Source organism: Chlorocebus sabaeus, chromosome 9 (assembly GCF_047675955.1).
Source record: "Chlorocebus sabaeus isolate Y175 chromosome 9, mChlSab1.0.hap1, whole genome shotgun sequence".
NCBI lineage: Eukaryota > Metazoa > Chordata > Mammalia > Primates > Cercopithecidae > Chlorocebus > Chlorocebus sabaeus.
This window is the reverse complement of record NC_132912.1, coordinates 89501440-89522270: the sequence shown is the minus strand read 5'-3', so window position 1 is coordinate 89522270 and position 20831 is coordinate 89501440. Positions and strand designations below refer to the sequence as shown.

At 36.1% G+C, this 20831-nt stretch overlaps 1 protein-coding gene across 2 annotated transcripts in view; it reads left to right on the top strand.

Moving 5' to 3' along the window:
- The window catches only part of PRKG1 (protein kinase cGMP-dependent 1), a 1334297-nt gene that overhangs the window by 74870 nt on the left and 1238596 nt on the right, over window positions 1-20831 (top strand). Inside the window, exon 1 of one of the 2 annotated variants that reach the window (XM_073019148.1) lies at window positions 14689-15435. The exons of the other annotated variant lie outside the window; for it this stretch is intronic. Within the exon in view, the coding sequence (XP_072875249.1) occupies window positions 15125-15435 (311 nt within the window). The 5' untranslated portion in view covers window positions 14689-15124. Of the gene's footprint in view, window positions 1-14688; window positions 15436-20831 lie in introns of those variants that run through there. 2 annotated transcript variants of the gene reach the window in all.

The following is a 20831-nucleotide window of genomic DNA, read 5'->3' as shown; positions in this document are numbered from 1 at the left end:
TCCTGCCTCAGCCTCCCAAAGTACTGGAATTATGTGCATGAGCCACCACACCTGACTTATTTCAAAATTTTCAAAATTATTTTAAAATTATAAATGGATTTTGAATTTTATTAAATACTTTTTCATAATTATTGAGATAATTTGTGTTCATTTCCAGTTTAATTCTTCTGTAGCAAGATACCATGATTTTAATATTCTGATGTTTGTTGAGACTTGTTTTATGGTCCAGCATATAGTCAATTTTAATAAATATTCCTATGCACTAGAAAATTATGTGTTTTGCAATTTTGAGATGAGGTGTTCTATGTAGTGTAATTAACTCACATTTGTTAAGTATATTGTTTCTATCTTTTATAGCCTGATTATATTTCTGCCTGCTAGGTCTATCACAATCTAAGAGATGAGTCACAATCTAATAAGATATTAGGTTTGTCTATATCTCCTCTTAGCATTATGAATTTTTACTTTTGCCAATGTGAAGGCTGTTATTTAATGCATGTACATTTAGAATTATAATCACTTTCTGGTAAATTAATCATTTTATTATTAAGAGATATCCCTTTTTAACTCTAGTAACACTGGTGTTCTTACCTCTTTGCTTTGTAGTAGAGCTATATCAACTTTCTCATGGTTTGTGTTTGGATTATATTTACCATTTTTACTATAAGCCTTTCTGTTTCCTTATGTAACAATTGTCTCATAAAATATATATAATTTTTATTTTATTCAGTCAGATATTCTTTGTTTAGCAACTGGAGTAATCTATTTAGTTTGTTTACTAATACATTTTGATCTATCATTGATCAACTCTTTGATCTATCATTGTACTGTTTGTTTTCTATTTGTGATTTTTGTTCTATGTGAAGTTTTCTTTCCTTTTTTGCCTCTACTTTAATGAATCTATTGTTTTTAATATTCAGTTATCCTTCCATCAATTTGTTATTTATACAACTTGTGCTTCCTTAAGTAGTTACTCTAGAGAATACAACATGTAATACATCCTGGCATTAGTAAAATTAGAGGTAAGTCATTACATTTATTAATACCTAGACAGTGAAATGACCTAACAACATTCAACTGTTAGCCCCTTACTCTCTTTTATATTATTGTTGTTAGATGTTATTGTTTTATACAGTAATAATTTATATGCATTTACCCTCATATTTATCCTTTGTATGATACTTACATTTTCTTTGAATCTTTGTGCTTTCATGTGGATTCATTTTCTTTCTGTCTGAAGAATACCTTTTATTATCTCCTTTAGTGTGATCTGTTGGTAACAAATTCTCTAGTTTTTGTTTCTCAAAATATACTTATTTACCTTTATTTTCAAAGGATATTTTTGTCAAGTATAGAATTCTTGATTGTCAGATTTTTTTTTCAGCCTTTTGAGGCTACCATTCTATTGTCTTGTGAATTTCACTGCTTCAATTAAAAACCTGTTATCTTATTGTTCCTTTGAAGGTTGCAGATATTTTTGTCTGTCTGCTCTTAGGAGCTTTCTGTTTTTCATGTAACAATTTTACTGTGTTATACCTATGTGTCTGTGTGTGTGTATGTGTGTCTGTGTGTGTGTGTGTGTGTGTCTGTATTAGTCTGTTCTCACGCTGCTGATAAAGACATACCTGAGACCGGGTAATTTATAAAGGAAAGAGGTTCAATGGACTCACAGTTCCACATGGGTGGGGAAGCCTCACAGTCATGGTGGAAGATAAAGGAAGAGCATGCCTTACATGGCAGCAGGCAAGAGAGCATGTGCAGGGGAACTCCCCTTCATAAAACTATCAGATCTTGAGACACTTATTCAGTATCATGAAAACAGCACGGGAAAAACCCACCCCCATGAGTCAATTACCTCCTACTGGGTCCCTCCCACAGCACTTGGGAATTATGGGAGCTACAATTCAAAATGAGATTTGAGTGGGGACCCCCCACCAAACCATATCGGTGTCTTTTATATTTATTGTGCTAGTCATTTACAGTGCCTCTTGAAATCTGTGGCCTGATTTTTTTTTTTTTTATCACTTTTGGAAAATTCATAGTGATTATTTCTTCAAATACTGCTTTTGTTATATTCTCTCTTTTCTGTCCTTTTGAGACTCCAGTTATATAGAAGTTAGAACTTCTCCCAAGACTCCACATCTCATGTCCTTTTTCCTATGTTTTAAAATTCCTTTTCTTTATTTAATGTAGCTATTTTATTTGGACTTATCTTCCAGTTTACTAATTGTGTCTTCTGTTATTAAAATTGACTATAGAGTTATTCAATTTCAGTTACTGCTTTTTTTAATTCTAAAATTTCAGCTTCAAAAAGTTCTTTGTAATTTCCAGTTCTCTGCTAAAATTACTAACATTTTAATCACTTTTCTGAAACATATTTGTCACAATTACTTTAAAGTTCATTTCTGATAATTCCAATATCACAATCTCCCATGTGTCTCCTTCTGTTGCATGGCTTCTACTTTTTTCTCAGTTTTAGGTTATGGGGTGTTGCCTAATTGTTTTTTTTTATTTTTTTTTTGAACCCAACATTAGGCATGAAAAATTGTAGAAAGAGTGTGACACTCTGGATTATGTGATCTTCCTTCATGGAGGATTTGCATTTGCTCCTGACGGGCAGGAAGACTAGGGTCAGATCACCTAATCCAATTATAGATTGCGCAGATATAAAACAGGATTTGGTCTTATTGGGTCCATGGTTATTAGCAGTTAAAGTTTAGCCTCCCTGGATTTCAACTTGTTGGGCCTGATTCCAATTTTTGTCCCTCCAGCCATTTTAGACTTTAGAAGCTTTGATCAGCTTCTTAGCCTCTCAGCTTTTAATTTATGCTTGCTTACTTATTTTCTTAGAAGTATTTTGTAATTGGTGAATACCTCAGAAAAACACTGAACATTAGGCTGACATCTCTGGACTTCACTTTTCTCTGGGATATTGTCCCCTCAATTCCTTGCTGCTTGGGAGTTTTCCAATGCCTTATTTTCATATTTTTGGTTCGGCCTCTCTGATTATTATAGGTGGGAGGGTTGATTATCAGTAAACGAATCTTCATCACCAGAAGAAAAAATTGATAAGATAATCTTTTGAATAATAATTTATTTTGAATTCAAAACAGTACCTGTTTTTTTTTTTTTTTTTGAGACAGAGTTTTGCTCTTGTTGCCCAGGCTGGAGTGCAATGGTGTGATCTCGGCTCACCACAACCTCCCGTTCCTGGATTCAAGAGATTCTCCTGCCTCAGCCTCCTGGGTAGCTGGAATTGCAGGCATGCACCACCACACCTGGCTAATTTTGTATTTTTGGTAGAGACAGGGTTTCTACATGTTGGTCAGGTTGGTCTCGAACTCCTGATCTCAGGCAATCCACCTGCCTCAGCCTCCCAAAGTGCTGGGATTACAGGCGTGAGCCACCGTGCCTGGCCCAACAGTCTCTATTGAAACATTAAAGATAGGTTTAAAAAATACAAATAACCTATTAATTTTAGCTCATAGTGGTATGTCACATTTTGGACAATCAACTCACAATTTTTCTTGAAAACTTTGAAGCACAGTTTTAGAGAAACATTAGTGCTTTCCTGGTTTTTAACTTGAAATAAAATTTGGTAAACTTTATACACTATTAGAAAAATATGCCAATTGTTTGCTTGAATGATTTCATATTTTTCCTTGTTATGAATATTGTTGAAAAGGTGATTAATATTGCCATGCATTATCAGTCAGTTAATGAATACTTCACTCAAGTACAGTTGCATCATTTAACAACAGGGATACATTCTAAGAAATGTGCCTTTAGGCAATTTTATGATTGTGCAAACATCAAAAAGTGTACTTACACAAACCTAGATGGTATATAGCCTATTACACACCTAGGCTATATGACATAGCCTATTGCTCCCGAATACTGTAAGCAATTGTAACATGATGGTAAGTATTTGTATATCTACACATATCTAAACATAGAAAAGGTACAGTAAAAATATGGTATAAAACATAAAAAAAGGTACAGCTATGTATAGCAGCTTCATTATAATCTTACAAGACCACTGTTGTATATGTGGTCTGTCACTGACAGAAAATTTATTGCATGATGCATGACTGTACCTTAATAAGAGTCATTTTCTAAATTAGTTTAGTACAAGTAACTATAAAAGTAGCAAACTTCCATTTACATCACTATGGAAATTTTATAATTAGAGCTTAATTTTTTTGAGGATATGCTAATTAATGTCAAAAGGAAACCAATGTTATTTACTTGTTACTTTTATAATGAATGTGTTAAACAAACATACACAGCACGATGCTCAATATTTGGACAGTAGAGGGTGCAATTGTACCTTTAGTTCTGTATTTTAGTCATTAGAAATTAGTATTTAATGGCTGAGAGATAAATTTGGAGAATGTACTGTTTGTTGAAGCTGTACGCTATTTATGGAAGTGTATTTAAAATAAAATGAATCATATAAAGAAGGAGTACAAATTTCACCATCATGTGATGCTTTGCTTTACCTTGTACTTTTAAAAAATGAAACATTTAAATCTCAATCAGAAACTATTTTCCGAAAAATACTATTTTTAACTGAATAAAATAAAGAATGTATTTTCTACATATAGAAAGGCATATACATATCAAATGACATTTTTCTGTTGCAGAACTTTATTAATATTAATTACATATGTTTTTCCTCTTGGGAAATGGTGCTTCCAAAAGGATTAGGTATATTGATGACTGCATCATGAGACTCCCAGTTCGTGGGAGGAAAAATATAATTAAAACCAATAAAGATAAATGATGCAATGCCAAAAGGGTTCTTACATTCACATGGTTATTAATGCTAACGTTTTATTGAAGATCTAGAAGTTTCACACAGTTGCGAATCAGAAACTTAGATTTCTCTTTAGACACTGAAGCAGCATTATAACATTGCAGTTAAAAGCTTAATTTATAAAGATTTTTGGGATATATATATGCAAGGCTTTGACTTTTTATCTTTAAATTTGACTCTTTAATAGATAAGGGTTTATTTTATTTTCTGATAGGCATGGCTTGTGTTTAGGTTTTTTAAGGTTGACAACAATTACTTTTTTCAAGACCTATATTCAAGTCTAATAAATTTTAAGAGCGTATGAAGTCTTCTTTCTGACTTTTTAAAATTACAGAAAACATCTACCTGAGAAATATTCTTTTTTGCATTAACAAACCATATATTCCTGTCTTTTGATTTAATTGAACAGCTATTTAACATAGCATTGTGACTTTATAATTATTGCTAATTCCCAAAAGTTAGCACTTTTATGTTCAATTGATTGTGATGTGAAGCTTATGATTTTATATCTAGGGCCTACTCTGACATTCAGTGGAAAAAGCAAAGCAAGAACAAGGGAGAGGAGATGGGAAATAAGTATATGTATGTTAAGAATTAAGTTAGTGAAGGAATTTTGCAGATGGATGTAAATTTGCTTCTTAGACTTTGAATCTTAACTTTCAAATTATAAATGATCAGGTAGGACACAAGCATCGGTTAATAATCATGGAAGATATTAAATATCTTAATTGAAAGCATCTGCTTTTGAAATAATATCAAGTGTATCAAGTGATATGAGTAGTTTTCTACAAGATGTATGTATTAAGAAGCACTAATAAAGAAGGTCAACTCCAAATAAAGCAGTCGGCTTTTGAAGGGGTAGCTGGAACTGTGGAAGAAACAAAAAAGAAATTGCAAAACTGTTGATTCTGTAGACATTGCCAGTGTTACATAAAAGAGCGCTGTACCTTGAAGACAATATATTATAAGTCTAAGAGTAAGAAAGAACATGAGATTATGGTGATTTAAAAGTGCATTAAGAGAGTTGAAAAAAGTAGTTGGATATCAAGACATATTATTTTCTAGAAAAAAAATCAGAGTGACAGGAAGAAAACATCGTTATCATGGTCCTTAAGCAGGCAAATATGTTGTTCAAATAGGGATTATTATTTTTTTTTCTATAGAAGAAAACCCATTTTAAAGTTAAGCCTCTGATATATTTGATTTATTACATACAGAAAGGTTTAAACTAAGCCTCTGGTATGTTTGATTTATTAAATATTATACAACACCATCAATAAACAGAAAATTTGTCCCTTTTGATTCTTTTCCACAGAGAGGTGTGTTTTGCATATTAAATAAATAATTGTTGACTGCATTTACTCCTACCTTTATTTATTCAACACAATTAGCAAGTATAGTGAGCACCTTCCTGTTCTAGGTATTGGTGAACAAAATAGATATAATTCTTTGCTTTCATAGTTTACAGTCTAATGGGAGATGTATCTGTTTAACAGATATGTATGCAAATATGAGGGTTAGCGTTAGGGTTAGGGTTATAATGCATAATATATAATTATGCATTCTGATAAAGTGCTTTTAGAAGGGAAAACATTATGGGGATGATTCTGAAGAATTATTAGAGGTAGTTTTATTTTACGGAAGAACTGAAGAATAGATTTATTGAATAAACAACTCAAGAGATGAGAGGCGGTGATGGGGCAGTGATGGGACTAGGATTTGAAGGTGGTGAAAGGGGTTGGGAACAGGGCTTCACAGGCAAAAAGAGAATTCCCATTGGAAGCTATGAAATGTTAAAACATAATTGCTTACTGCTTGAAGAACTTAAAGAACTAAAGGATCACTGTAACACTTAAGTAATTCATTACTCATCAAATGCTCTACCTATTTTGATTCCACTGTAGTCCTTCCTTGAACATTTTCCCAGCCTAAGCGATAATCCTGTGACCTAGTCTAATTTTAAAGGGAGGAAATGTGATTATGGGTCAAATAGCAAGGCTAATCTTTCCTGTCGGCACCAAATTTGTTATATGTTCATGGTTTTCTGTCATGTCATTGGCTGTGGCCACAGGCTGGGCAGATTGTGGTTTGAAAGGGGAGACGTGAGTAGTTGACAGTACTGTTTGTGGGAATAGAACTGTGTGTTCTTGTCTCAGATGTTGCTGTGTATGTAGATAGCAATAGGGGATTTCACAAATGGAGAAAATGCTTGTACTTTCTATTAAATTGTCTGACTTTTAAAGTATTAAATGCTATGAATACTCAGGGTCAACACTGAAAATATTAGAAGAAGGAAGGTTTAGTTGTTAAACAGTTGTATATATTTACCATTTATTTACATAGTGTATACAGTATGTAATATTTTTTGTATTTACTGTATATTTATTTTGGAAATTCATAATACATACTGGAAAGTTAAAAGTACTGATAATAATGCAGAAAGAAATCTCTTTTCTTATTTTTTTCTCAATGTCTCCCAAACATTTTTGAATATAAAACTCTTTTTCATTACATTTATTACCATTTTAAGGAACTAGTGTTCTTTAGTTGACATTCTGAGGAAAGCTCTGCATTAGAGTCGCCTGGTTGCTAGCAGAGCTTTACTTTGACACCCCTCTTAGAACAACATATTTGCCTGCTTAAGATCCATGATAACCATGTTTTCTTCCTGTCACTTTGAATATTTTGAATATTTTCTAGAAAATATGTGTCTTTATACAACTACTTTTTTTTTTGAAAGAATCACCACTTAAAAGATTCCACCTCTCAATGTTGTTGCACTGGGGATTAAGTTTCCAGCATATGAACTTTGGGGGAGACATTCACATCATAGCTGACACATTTGCTTTTTTTTTTTTTTCTGTGGGAGGTGGGATAGGATGAGATGTTAAACTATGGCATATGTTTAATTCTCTGTATTTCTGTGTTTGTATGTATGTATACGTATGTTATTTGTGTGTACCCTTGAGAGTGACAAAGTAAACTAAAAAATAGAGCAAACGTGGAAACACTGTTATCTTAGGTAAGTTTTAGTTCTGTGACTGCTGAGAGAATATTACTTGCAGTTTTCCGATGGAGGGTCTGACCAGTGGAAACTGGAAAATGAAAGTAAGCAATTTTCACTAAGTTCTCCATGTTCCTAACAGCAGCAATTGCTTTTAATATTCCACAAATAAACATTGTGAAGATTTCCCTGTCATTTTTTCCACTTAAAAGTTGTAGTCAACATAGATGCTTTTCTAAAGAAGCTGGATGATTAGAATTTTGGCTGTATTATATTTTAGGGAAAAATTAGATGAATTTTCCATAATGACTCTCTACATTAACTCTTTGAGCAAAAAAATTTGTATGTAATACAGTAACTCTAGACACTAGATTCTAGATGTGTAATTGTGTTTTGCACTAATATCAAAAAAGTGTGAAAGTTCCTATTGTACATTTATTTATATGGTGCATTGAAACTATATGATACTTTAGATATTGCTGTTTTGGGTAACTTCTTCATTATATAGGCGTTTGCACATCTGTCTTTTAAGTTTAAATCTGGACCACTAATATTTAAAGTATTCTTTACCTACCAGATTAAATGCCTGTGCTTTGAAAAATGAATTTTTAAAAATTCAGCCTAGACCATAAAGGAATTACTGAATCTTTTCTAAAAACCTACATTAGGCGAGGCGAAAGGTAATGTTATAGTTAGTTACAAATACATAGTGAATGTATGCATCTCATGGGCCCCAGCCTGGAGCTCCTATCCTTGTTTCAAGAATAATACTTGGCAATATCTTGGCCCTGGAATGATATCCATTTGCTTTACTAGTCTACTGCTTCATTTGCCTGTCGTTTGAAAAGTGGATGTCTGGATTTCCATCTCATGATGATTATAGAAAAGTCACAATTTGAAGATTCCTTAATTTGAAGTTAGGTGATACTTCCATGCCTATTAAATTAATGAGAGTGGAGATCTCCATGTATTTCCCTACTAAGTCTTTTTGCCTGCAAAGCCCCCTCTCCCTTGAATCACTGACATTCTCACAATATAAACAAATTTCCTGACATCTTTCTCTTGCCCAATGCAGTCATTTTACCTACTAATTAAAAAAAAAAATTCAATTCACCCAAATTTCTATTTTATTGTCTTTCTTACATCTTTAGTATTTTCTTACCTTACTATTTTTAAAGAGTTTGCTAACAAAATTTAGGTTTTCTTTATTTTAAATTTTGGTTACAAAATCTGTAAGAAGAAAATGGCCAAGTTATATCAACTGCTAAATACTAGTTAAAATAAAAACAAGAGCAAAAAAAGAAAAAAATCACGGACTATAGAGCTATTCTATAAGCCCCATGATATCAAATCTGTTTTCAGAATCAAAATTACTTTTGAAAGTACTTTAGAAAATTTTGTGGAAAATATTGATGATTTACCTTAGTAAAAGATGCACATTTAATATACCAGAAGAATCACTAAAATGGAACTGAGCAACTCTAACTTATTTATAATACAGGTAGATATGTTGCATGTACATATACATTAAGCTTCATGTACATATACATTAAGCTTCAGATGCAGTAAAATGGTGTCTTGTGAATAAAGCATTTTAGATTCTATTTTATCCATTTAAAAATTTTACGCTTATTTCAAAATACAAAAAGCCTAATATTTTTCTTCTTGATTTTTTTTCTTTTGGCTATTGGAAATGAGCAGCTGACTAAAGAGTACAAATAAATGTTCATTTTGTTAGACAGTTCATGAGTTTTCATGAGAACTAGTTTAGCCTGAGGCCCAATAATAACTTCCCGTCATCTTAAGAAGGGGACTATAAAAATTCATTTCACCTAATATTAAGCGTGACACTAATTCGGTATTAAATGCTAAGTACATTAGCAATTATGGTACAGTGCTCTATTAGTTTCCAAGTCTCTGCAGTAAGTTTTTCATCATTAATGGTTTATTTTCTTTTCTTTTCCATGCAGAACTTACCATTTGAAATACTATACCTTGAAAACAGCCAAACTATTTTGATTTTTACTTATATCCATGTAAATATATATTCCTTATGGCCAAATCTATCCACTAAACACAATTATAAAACTAGTTCTACAGGAATTAATAAAATAGCTGGTACTTGAGTCACTGTACTTAGTAGGGAATCAATGTAAGTTCCAGTTTCTGTTAAAACAATAAAGCAAAAAGGGATCCTTGAATTATTGTCTAATTTATCAAAGTGTAATTAAAATTCTATTGTCTGACTCATCCCCCTTTATAGTCCAAAGACAATTCCGGTTGTGCATTATTATTCACTGCAATAGGATGATTGCTTTCCTAAAACATATTCACACAAAGTAATGTATAAGTGGGTTTGTAATGTGCCTAAAATAATAGGTATTATCATTATAGATATTCCTTGGTTTTACTTTTCTATCAGTAATGTGGAAAGCAAAATTTGAAAATATTTATAAACTAGAGAGGCTCAGATATTTTGAATTAAATAGGGTGACCAACTCTCTTGGTTTGCCTGAGACTGGAAGATACTTAGAACTTTTAGTTTTAAAGACAGGACAATTTCAAGCAATTTTAGGATTAGTACAATCTCTGGCAAATGGGTTCAAGTTACTGTACCCTGAACCAGAATGTAATCTTGTTGAAATAAAGACAGTTTTGGGAAAAGGAACTTTTTGAAAACCTTGCTGCTGATCTTTCAGGATTTTAAAAATTTGTCCTCTTCACCTCCCTGACCCCTAAGTCAAGCAAGTTGATGTTAAGGACACTCTTCTCTCTCTGGATACAGAATAGGACAGTAGCAACACTTATAAGTTCTACAGAAAGTAATGAGGGGTAGGGACTTCAGCTCTACATCACCTAGTCTGGATATGAAGCCAGACTTTGCCATTGATTAAGTGAATGATTCTGTGCCTTCATTTTCTCTAATGTTAATAGAATATTAATAATATTCAACTTATAGGGTTATATGAACAATACATATAGGAAGTCAAGGCAGTTAGTTATTTTTTGTGATCTTGATTATGATTAGCAACTTAGAACAAACCATTATGTCTGCCAGTAATAGTAGCTTTAAAATCTAGATTCTTAGGAGGACTTGTTACTTTGAGCAATCTTCTGCAAGAGGTAGCTTCTATCACCTAAAAGGCTCAGCTATATTTTTGTTTGTTTATTTTTTCCCATTCAAGATACACACATGACATGGCAGAAGAAAATTTCAAAACTTAAGATTCTTCCAGGAAATACAGTATCAGTGGAATGGACAAGTGGATAAAATTAGCACAGTTCTTTTGGGCTAATAATGTTTTTAGTGAAGGATGATAAATTCTACAGATTTACTTTTGAATAGCCAGTATTATAATAAAGATACTTTATTGGAATAGCTCATTAAATGATTCTGAGGGTCCCTTAAGGAAGACATGTCAGTTTTTATTCTCAATTATGAGGGTTGGGTGCAAGAGTGAAGAGCATATTAGAGTTTAACAGGCCTCAGTTTGGTCTGGCTACCAGTAGAACTTTGCTTTTATTAAAGTTATGAAAAAGGAAGACTGCTGAAAAGCAGGTTGTGAGTTGATTATGGAATTCTAGAGTATGAATTCAGTTCCTTCAAAATTCCATTGTTCTAACTGTCAGCATCTAATGTCAAAGCTTCATCTCAGATAGGCAGTGGGGCAGGGCTCAGATCAAGCCATTCTCCTCTACTCTACCCCTGAAGGAATTTGAGGTAGACACTTCCTAATTAGCAGAAAGTAGACTTGTGCCTGATCTTTGATCTTGTAATTTAGCCAGTTAAGTTTACTATATGACACATAGTAAAGATAATTTGTCTGCTAAGACGTAATTGCAGGACTTTGATTTTTCACATAAGGTTTATTTCCAGCATTTACTAAGTACAACGCAGAAGATGTTTAAGAAAATATTGGAAACACTCAAAAGGTTGAGATGGAAACCTGATCGCTCAAGATCTAAACAGCTGGCCAAAAACATCATTGAAAAACATACCTAAAATATTTATTTTTACTTTAAAAATGAAAGAGAAAAGGCGAGAATCCTGGATTTTGCATATGAAATTATAAAGCATTTAAGGGAAAATAAATTTTAAAAAATAACACAGCCTGACATAACTAGATGCTATTCCTTGAACACCTTTTAAAGTCAATTGTAAAAGTCATGTCTTTTCAGCTGTTTACTCTCTTTGTGTTTGTTATAACAGATTCCTGACTGTCAATATCAGATTCATCCTGGAACAGATTTTACATCATGAGATGTACATTGAAAATGAAAATGTAATGTGTATACATCCTATAATTGCATGTAGATATGCCAGCTAAAATAGTGAAAAAATATTTACATATTTTAGTGTAAAAAAAAACTCACTTTTTTCCAAAATGCCTACATATTTTTGGTTGAAGTCTTATTTTTCATTTTTGGGAAAGTGTTTTAGTTTTTATTTTCCTTTGTACATGTAGACAGACTTTCTACAAATGAGGAAGAATCTTCTCTATTTTGTGCTGCTCAAAAACATTAAGCGACCCCATTTAAACCCTAAATAAACTCTAAAGCATCAATGAAAAACTTACTTAAAATATTTGTTTTCACTTTAAAAATGAAAGAGATGGCTGGGCACAGTGGCTCATGTCTGCAATCCCAGCATTTTGGGAGGCCAACGCGGGCAGATCATGAGATAAGAGATCAAGAACATCCTGGCCAACATGGTAACACCCCGTATCTACTGAAAATACAAAAACTAGCCGGCATGGTGGCAGGTGCCTGTAGTCCCAGCTACTCTGGAGGCTGAGGCAGGAGAATCACTTGAATCCAGGAGGCGGAGGTTGCAGTGAGCTGAGATTGTGCCACGGCACTTCAGCCTGGGTGACAAGAGCAAAACTCTGTCACAGAAAAAAGAAAAGAAAAGAAAAACTAAAAATGGAAAAAAAGGAAGAGAAAATCCTGGAATTCTGAACCCAACTTAGCAGTTGTCTAATTATGTCCTGTATGCATTGTATCTGATATATTTTTAGACATAAACTCATGGCTTCATGAACCTCAATAATAGATCTATAGGAAAAAGTCATTTTGTATCAAACATTTTCCCATGGAAACAAAGAATTCCCACAGGTTAAAGAAGAATTTGGCCTTTTGCCCAGAAGAAGGAAATTTTCATGGAAGTTTTTTTAGAATACAGTGAGTTATACAAAGTCACAGTACTTCTGCTTGGTTTACTTTTAATTAAAACAACAATAATTCAGAGCTATTATTATTTTCAATATTTGTAAGTTGCTCATTTCTTCATTGCAAAAGAAAATGTTTTGAGAATGATCCATTTTATATATCACATTTAGAAATAAATGCACTTCTGAAAGTCTGTGTTGGAAAGCAGAAAAATGAAGTGTCTTGTGTAATCTGCATTAAGAGAATTATTAGATAATCATCTACATAAAAGAATATTTAGGACTGCATATATTTTGTCATTTAGTCCTGTAATTACAAACAACCACACTTTAAATGAACAAGCTTGTTAACATACCTTGACCTCCTTCCCTCTTTTCCTCCCTTCCTCTGTCTCTAGCTTATATACAAAAAATTGTGTATTCAAAAGCAACCGTGTGCAAGTTATTTTGATACTATTCTTTGTTAACTTTAGAATTGCATTGCAATTCAATTTTATTTTCTATCCACTTTGTTTTAGTGTTAAGGAATGACCAAATAGAGCATTGAGGATTATAATATTGAGTGCCCAAGAATAGTAATCAAAAGTCTGCCAATAAAGATGCTATAAAATTGGATGAGTTGTTAATGTCTTAAGCAAATATTAGGAATTTAGGTACGTATTAGGCAAATATTTAAAGATTCTATACATGTGTTCCCATGATGGGAGAGTAATACTTGGATAGAAAGGAAGTTACCTAATTGTGATCATTTTGGGGAATATTGAGTGGGCGGGGATGGGGATGGGAGTGGGTAGAGGTGGGGGTGACTGCAGTATAGTGTACAATTCACTGCAGCCTGCGTAGTCTCCCTGGCGCCTTCACGATTTTCCCCCTTCTTTAAAGTTTGTGTCAGGATGCCTTCCGGACCATTCAAGTGGAAATACGCATTCCTAACAGCTTGATTGTGAGGAAAGTAATATTTTCAAAGGTATGGTTCAGTTTCAAGATGAACTTTTTGGAGCTCGGGAATGATTTTTAACCCCTACCCTCTCCCCGCCAAATTCAGCCAATGGAAGAAGCAAGGCCCATCAGAGAACGATTCCCAGGCACCAGCTCAAGGCGGAGGGCTCATGGGGAAGCTGAATGGCCTGCTAGGGCCCAAATCCGTTTTTGGCCTTTGCCCTAAAAGAGTTCCCTGATCAGAATTTGGAAGGGGCAGAAAGGAGAGTAACTATCTGGAGCAGGTAAAGAGTAGCAACGCCTCGAGGGGATAAAATCAGAACCCCCACCCCCTACCCCACAAAGCTTTCCCAAAGGTAGTAGGCTGAAAGGGGAAATTCCTCGCGGGCGCCGACTCGCTCGCAGCTCCTGAAAGGCAAGTTTCTTTGCAAGCATTAGCCACCTGTGTGAGGCGCTCCGGGTGGAAAAGGTGGTGTGGGAGAAGCGACAGCTCGGCCACACCGCTCGGGAGCTTTCCTTAGTGAGGCCGGCCGTCAAAATACCTCCAGAACTCAGAGCTTTGATGATACAGAGTCCCCTATGCCTCGTACGTCGCTAAGATCGTAGCCCAACATTCTCCAGGCTGGTCGACTCTGGAGTCAGCTGAGGCCTCCGGAGTTTGCCCGGGGTCCTCCCTGTCCCCTCCCTCCCACCTCCCCACCCCCGAAGTAGAGCTCCCTCCTCGCTCCGCCCGCACACCCCCGGCGCGCCTCGGAGGCTTGTCAGGCTCCCCGCAAGCCCCGCAAGCTTCCTTGGGCGCCCGGCGCGAGGGACCCTGAGAGCCCAGCCGCTGCCTTGGCGCCCCCATTCACGTCCCCTCCTCCCGCTCCGCCGCCACCGCGCCTCCCCGCTCTTCTACCCCGTGCCGCGGCGCCCACCGCGTCTCAGGTTTAATCCCGGGTTGGACCTGCTGGTTTGCTCTCCGCACTCTGAGCCTCACAGCCAGCCCAGAGAAGTGGAATCTGCACTGAAACTCTGGGTGGCTGAAGCCGGCGGACTGGGCATGCTCAGAAGCCAGGGCTGGCTTTGGTCTCAAGTAGGAAGCTTTGGCACTCGGGAGGCAGCGGCGACTTTGGGGAAAGTTGATCGGAGAGGGGAGGAAGCCCCAAGACGCGGAGCAGCGGCAGGAAGGAGCCCCCGGCAGCCCGGAGGAGCATGGGCACCTTGCGGGATTTACAGTATGCGCTCCAGGAGAAGATCGAGGAGCTGAGGCAGCGGGATGCTCTCATCGACGAGCTGGAGCTGGAGTTGGATCAGAAGGACGAACTGATCCAGAAGCTGCAGAACGAGCTGGACAAGTACCGCTCGGTGATCCGACCAGCCACCCAGCAGGCGCAGAAGCAGAGCGCGAGCACCTTGCAGGGCGAGCCGCGCACCAAGCGGCAGGCGATCTCCGCCGAGCCCACCGCCTTCGACATCCAGGATCTCAGCCATGTGACCCTGCCCTTCTACCCCAAGAGCCCACAGTAAGCAGGGGTGACGCGCCGGGTCCATGTGGCGCCCTGGCGGTGGGGAGCTGCGGGTCTCTGTATTGTCTGTCGGCCCCCGCCCCTCCCGCTTGCCATGTCTGTCCTCATCCTCAGAAATGTTTCATTTTAACGGGCACTTCTTGCGGGGCTGTGCACGTTTCTCAGAGCCAGACTCACTGCACATACGTTGCCTTCGTGTCTTTGTCAGATGTCAAGGTATTATTTTTAAATATACATATACATTCGTATAAGCCACCTAGTGTACGTAGAGTTTGAATGTGTCCCAGGTGTGTGTCCGACCTTGTGTGTGAGTGTGAGAGAAGAAATAAAAAGCCCCCCTGTCTCCCAAAAGCCCTGGCAAACCAGCCCAGCTGGAAAATCCTAAATGCAGGCTCATCAGACTTGAAATGAAATGCGTCTGATATCACCCATACTTTCTATGCTTTTGTGGCTCTCCCGGATTTCTCTACCTGCTGGCGCTTCACGCTGATACCCTTCAAACCTGACGTTCTTGTCATCATCAAAGTGTGAAACATAAGCAAATACACATAGAAAAAGGAAGAATTTTTGATTTCCTGAATTGGATGACATTTACAATCCATAAATGGAAGACTAGTCTGTTTATTTTGAAGAAATATTTTTTCATAATATATGAGGCAGAAGATTGCTTGTTTTCCTTAAGGAACGTGCATAATGTTACTAATGGAGCATCTCCATCTCCCAAGACGTGGTTGCTTGTTTCCAGGGTTAGATACAGATAAGCACACTTATCTTACTTAAAACGTGGACCCATTGTTTGCCTTACTCTTGGCTTCTAATGCAACCACTGTGGCATTGTTCTAGCCTTTGAGAGAACTGTGCAATTCTGATGTTAGTGGGCTTCATAACTTGGATGGAAAAAATTTAATGAAACTTGTTATACAACACTCAAGTCAGAGTTCGTATAGAGAGTAAAGCTACAGGAACATGAGGTTAACAGAGAATGTGGGAGAGCACCCAAAAGAACGGCATTTTAAATTAATAGATAATAACATAATTGATAAAACCAAGGATGTTACTGCTTACTCTACTACTAACGACATCACATTGGCTGGATGGCACGTGTTACATAATAATACAAGGTCCATCGAAACCCTCCACTTCATAAACACAACAAGTTAATATAAGGAGAAAGTAAATACTCGATTATCTCTACTTGTATTTATTGGATATTTTTTGGAGGGAATCACAGTGTGTACCAATTATTACTTTTGAAAACTTAGAGTTGTACCTATACATGTTGATTCCCATGGAACATTTGCTGTTCTTGCAGGCTAAGTTTAGGGATGAGTTGTATTCTGCGAGGGAGGCGGAAAGAGACAATAAGGATAAACATTTCTGAGATTCTGACCTCACCAAATTGCCCTAATAGTTCAGCAGACTTAGGTCTGCCTTAGAACCCTGAGTGATCTGAATAAACTTCAGCTTTCTCTGGTAAATTAATTTGCAGTCCTGACATGCCTGACTGTTTTAGCTAACGAGGTACAGGACCATCTCTCCTGGGCCAAGTTTTGCATAATGAAAAAATAACTCAAAGACAGCTCTCTGCATCTTTAAACATTCCATAGGATCTCATTTTCATATCTGCAGGACTTTTGAGTGACACAGAGCAAACTCTGCTTTTACAAAAAGACCATTTTAATAGGTTTCATAGTGAAGCATGTTCAAGCCAGCTGATAACTCCAGTTAAACATTCCATCAGAGATTTACAAGATTCTAGGCAGTAGGGAATGAGCTATACAATGTGATAAGTTTAAAAGCCTCTTTGTACATGGCTTGTAGAATAACTAGATTGAAAAACTAACACACAGAAAAGGTCCAGAGTGGAAAATAAAGCTGGTGTGGCAAATGATTTACAGCGTCCCATTATATTACAAATTTTATCTATCAAACAATGCTGTGTGTCCTGACACTGATTTCTTACTAATAACTTGTATTTTAAAGGACTCAGCTCTTAAGATATTGCCATGATGCTTTGGGTGACTCTGAAATATTTTATTGAGGAAAATGATAGAATGCCTTCCAAGCTTAAATAATTTTGGAAAAACATCTGTTCTTTTTTCACACTTACATAAAGAAAACTAGAAAAAAAATTGGCTTGAGTAGTAGAAAGTGTACCTTTCTTAGGCAAAATAGAAGTACATTGTATTCAAAATGAATAAATCTTATGTTATTTGAATGGTTGTACAAGGTAGCTCCACAAAGAGTTAAGAAAACCTGCCAAACCAAAGAAGACTTGTTTGCATTTCAATGTATTTCACTATGAATAATTTGATTACACAGACTTACTGGCAACAAGTGTTTGTGTCTTTATATTTCATCTTTACTACATCTTAAACGTAGCCATCTTTCTTAAACACATATATAGATTATTGTGAGTTCAAGTTAAAATGAAAGTATCTAAATAGACACATTAATTTCCAGCTCACATTCATGCTAGCTAGTTTTTTATTCTGTTTTTTTTTTGTTTTTTGTTTTTTGTTTTTTTTTTTTAGATGTAGGTAACTGCCCCACTAATGTTCTGTTCATTTATCTCATATATGCAAATATATATGTTTAGTTTTTGCTTACTGAGGTTGCCTTCTGAGGATTATAATTTTTTTTCTTTAGTTCTGTTTTCTTGGTAAATTTGGTTGTTTAAAAATAGTATAAAATATAAATTAACTTAATAACTTGAATCATCTTAACATTTTTGGTTTGGAATTTTTCTTGTAATGTGGGAATTGGAGGGAAAGTTCTGTCAGATTCCAGCACACAGACAGGACACTCCTGCTATAACTATGAGGTAGGAGGAGTGTTTTTATTGATCTCTTTCACAATCTGTATACAGTACTTATGTGAAGCAAAGAACTGATGTAGCAAATTGGAATCTATATTCCACTGCTACCAAATAACTCTTTGAGAATGTAAAACTACTAAACTATATTTGGAAATAAATTGTGCAAATAAACCCTTAAAATGAAAAAACAAAACCTAAGCATTCATTATATGAGATCAGATAGCTTGTTGATTGCCTATATAGAATAGTTCTTATGGACTTAAGTAATTTTATTTCATGAAGTTTCATTCCTGAAATTGATTCTATATCATGTTGGAACATTCAGTCCCTGAAATTTTGATCTAAACCCCTTATCTTTTGAAAATATTCCCAAATCCTTTCCATTTTAATGTCACAGGGTTTCAGTCATTTCAGTTGGATTAGATAGACTTGAGTTCCTAAAAGTTGTTAGTTTCTTTGTATTTTTGTAAGCTGTTGCTTTCACTCCAGAGGTAGCTGAATTTCAGAGAATTGTGACATGTTCTATTTTGTTTCCTTTTTTTTTTCTTTGTTGTTGTTGTTGAGACGGAGTCTCGCTCTGTCACCCAGACTGGAGTGCAGTGGCACAATCTCGGCTCACTGCAACCTCCACCTCCCGGGTTCAAGCAACTCTCCCACCTCAGCCTCCTGAGTGGCTGGGATTACAGGCACATGCCACCATGCCTGGCTAATTTTGTATTTTGTTTGTTTGTTTGTTTTTTTAGTAGAGATGGGGTTTCACCATTTTGGCCAGGCTGGTCTTGAACTCCTGAACTCAGGTTATCAGCCCACCTGCTCCTCCCAAAGTGCTGAGATTACAGGTGTGAGCCACCACACCTGAAGTACTTTGGAGGAGTTGAGGATAAAAATATTTATTTTTATTTTTAGGGAGGCATTAATTTTAAGAGATTATTTGATCTTTTAGGCTTTATACTAATATATCTCAAGAAAAACAAAATGTTCCTAAAAACTGTATATTAAATTCTGTTGGAAGTTGAGAGAATTCTAGAATTCTAGTGTAATCATAGATGGCATAATATAAAAACATACCATGTCTTGAAAGGTAGAAATTTAATTCCAAAAGTGCTCTGCAGCTCAGTTCAATACTTCTATGGGATTGCCTGTGACGTGCAAAATATTGTAAGGCATTAGAGGTAAGAGCTACATAGGTCCTACCATCCAGGAGTGAACAAGGGGTTAACAATACTACGCAAGTAAATATTCTAGAAAGTAGATAGAGTAAGGGAAGTCACAGGGGAGATAACTAAGACAGTTGGCAAAATACAATCAAGCCTGTTTAGTTTTATGGTGTCAGAGACTCATGTGGAAGTAGAAGGGTTAAATAACTGTGATTTAGGTGAGTGGAAATGAGAGGAAAGAGGGAGGGATTGAGATAGGGATTGGGGAAACATATTACAAGCCATTAGCAAAGTGACAGGACAGAAAAAGAAAGCAGGGCCTCTCTGGGAATTGGCAGCAACTGGTGGCTGTGTTAAAGTCCTATAGTGGGAACTGTGGAAAAGCAAGTTTAGGCCAGTGAGAAGGAGAATCTCAGTTTCTATGATTTGATAAAGTAGGTGAGAGGGCATTCTTCTGGGTTTTAGAATAGCTAAGGCTCATTTGTGTGTGTGTGTGTCTGTGTGTGCGTGTGTGTGTGTGTATGTTTTACACCAAGGACTAATAGTTACCCACTAATACAGTTCTGAATGCCAGAATATTAGTGCAGCTTTCTAACCCCCACCATCACAGTCCTGTTGATAGTCATAACTATACCAACTAGGTAAGAGTAGTTAATTTAAGCAAACAGCAAATGATTAGAAGTCTTAAAGAAACCAGTTCCAAGTTCCTTTTTCCACTCACTTCCAAATGTTCCCATTGAAAATAATCGAATTTCATGCCACAGACTAGCACTGCAGATTCCTCACATACCTAGGCAAACTGAACATCATGAGAATTGAACCTGAAGTTGTTTTTTTGAAAGTCATCTTTCTTGTTTTTGTAGAGGAGTTAAATTCCAACCTAATGTTATTCTAATAGAGTTTCCAATTTAAGGTTGTTTGTTAATTTGACATTATAGTTTATGCAGTAGAATTGAAGTCCTGGAAGCATTTATAAAAATGTATGAGACCAGGGGGCTAAAACCCTATTAGGGCATTTTGAAGCACAGTCAAGTTGCGTGCCCCCAAAATGGATCTTATAATGAAGATACTGGTAAGCCCTTAAATAGAATGGCTCTAGAAACTGCCTGAGAATATAAATGACCAGCTTCCTTGCTCTACTGGGCCACATTTCCAAGCTCCTGATACTTGTTCTTTGGATTCCTAATGGGAAAGGGTAGAAGAACACAGATGATGTTTCTATTGTTGCTGTTTGCAGGTTATAAGGCATATGGACACATTTTTTTTTCTGTCTGCCTAGCAGTGGAGGGTCTCCATGGTATCCTAGCAACCATATTCGAACTCTAGGATGCTGCTCTTTCTGCCATCTCTACCATAGGTGTTGCCGCCCATCCCAAGAGACTGGGTCTGTTGCTAGCATTCCAGATCCTCTAACTTGA